Raw genomic sequence first — 1473 nt, 5'->3', positions numbered from 1 at the left:
GGAAGGCCCTCTATGAGATGGATTTATTCAGCGACTGGGATAATCAGGATGGGAGTGTCAGAGACACTGCGACTGGCACAGGACAGAGCAGAGTTTAGGGCTGTTGTACATAGGGTCTCTATGAGTTGCAAGCAACTCGACGGCACATAAAAACAACAACAACAATAACATTTAACAATTAACATTTACATTTAATGAACATTTACGCTAATACCCTTGAGTCACTGCATTTGTCTGTTCTAGCCACTAGTGTCACAGGGAAACAAGCTGGGGCAGAAGTTAGTTATGAAAGGGACTGATGAGGCCCTAGATTTCCCAGGAAGATTGTCCCTCCTGCTGTTATTGTGACTAACATTGAAGAAATATGCAGGAAGTTTGTTTGTTTTGAAGGTTGAAGGCCGACTCAAACCTATTGAAGAGCCAACCGGAGAGCAGGAAAGCCGGGTCGACAGTGACTGTGAGGCGCGGGCCCAGAGGCTCCTGGATTGCATCCAGGAACGCAGTCTAAACCTTCGGGGTGGCTGCGGACCTTTGAGCCTCAGGGAAAGTGGAGAACCTTGCATTACCAAGCTTTTTCAGGGTGCAGAAGACGCGACATTATGAACATTTCTCAGCACTTCCTCGTTTCTCACGTCAATAGTATCAAACGAGTTGCTGCCTTGTCATTGGCTCCAATATTTGGTCACCTGGTTTACCTAAACCAATGCGAGACAGTAAAATTAGTACTTCCGCCTTCTGTGCCGTTATCACTCACTATGCCTGCCCACCGGATGCCCTGATTGGCTATCCATTTAAACTTGCGCGCTTATTGGCAGGCGCCGCGAGGCCTCAGTGAAGCAAAGGTCCGAGGCTGTGTCAGCAGTGCAGCCATGGCATCCTATTTCGATGAACACGATTGCGAACCGTCGGCCCCTGAACAGGACACCAGAACCAACGTGCTGCTGGAACTCGCTAGGTGAGTAAGCGGGGATCGGAGGCCCGGTGCCTCAGCAGGACACAGGGTCCTGAGATGAAGTTGCCTGGAGAAGGTGGATTCTGGGCCGGAACCTGGTGGATTGTCTGGGGTGTCTTCTGGGCTCCGAGATTCGGGATCTGAGCAGGGATATTCTGGGGAGTGTTTGGAGTGTGTGTTTCTGTGTCTGTCTGTTTTAGGGGTAGGGTAAAGGGGTTGTGGAGTGTCTCTCAGGAGTAGGATAGGCGTGGGGGGGCGGGGTATCTCTGTTTTAGGAGTGGGGTGTGTATGTATGTGTGTGTCTACCTGTCTCAGGGGTAGGATAGGTGTGTTTGTGTGTCTTCGGGGTAGGATGAGCGGTGTCTGTTCTAGGAGTAGGGTGTGTGTGTGTGTCTGTGTGTCTAAGGTGTTTGTTGTTGTTATGTGCCGTCGAGTCGTTTGCGACTCATAGCGACCCTATTATGCACAACAGCCCTAAACTAAACCCTGCTCTATCCTGCGCCAACCGCACTGTCTCTGAC

At 50.6% G+C, this 1473-nt stretch overlaps 1 protein-coding gene across 1 annotated transcript in view; it reads left to right on the top strand.

The window, feature by feature from the left end:
• Window positions 1–850: 850 nt before the first annotated feature.
• The window catches only part of RNF181 (ring finger protein 181), a 4197-nt gene continuing 3574 nt past the window's right edge, over window positions 851–1473 (top strand). The window contains exon 1 of the mRNA XM_006900374.1: window positions 851–955. Coding sequence (XP_006900436.1) covers window positions 870–955 — 86 coding nt within the window. The 5' untranslated portion in view covers window positions 851–869. The remainder of the gene's footprint in view (window positions 956–1473) is intronic.

The sequence above is a fragment of the Elephantulus edwardii genome, unplaced genomic scaffold (assembly GCF_000299155.1).
Source record: "Elephantulus edwardii isolate Elephantulus edwardi_28Jun2011 unplaced genomic scaffold, EleEdw1.0 scaffold00283, whole genome shotgun sequence".
NCBI lineage: Eukaryota > Metazoa > Chordata > Mammalia > Macroscelidea > Macroscelididae > Elephantulus > Elephantulus edwardii.
This window is presented reverse-complemented; position numbering and strand designations above follow the sequence as displayed.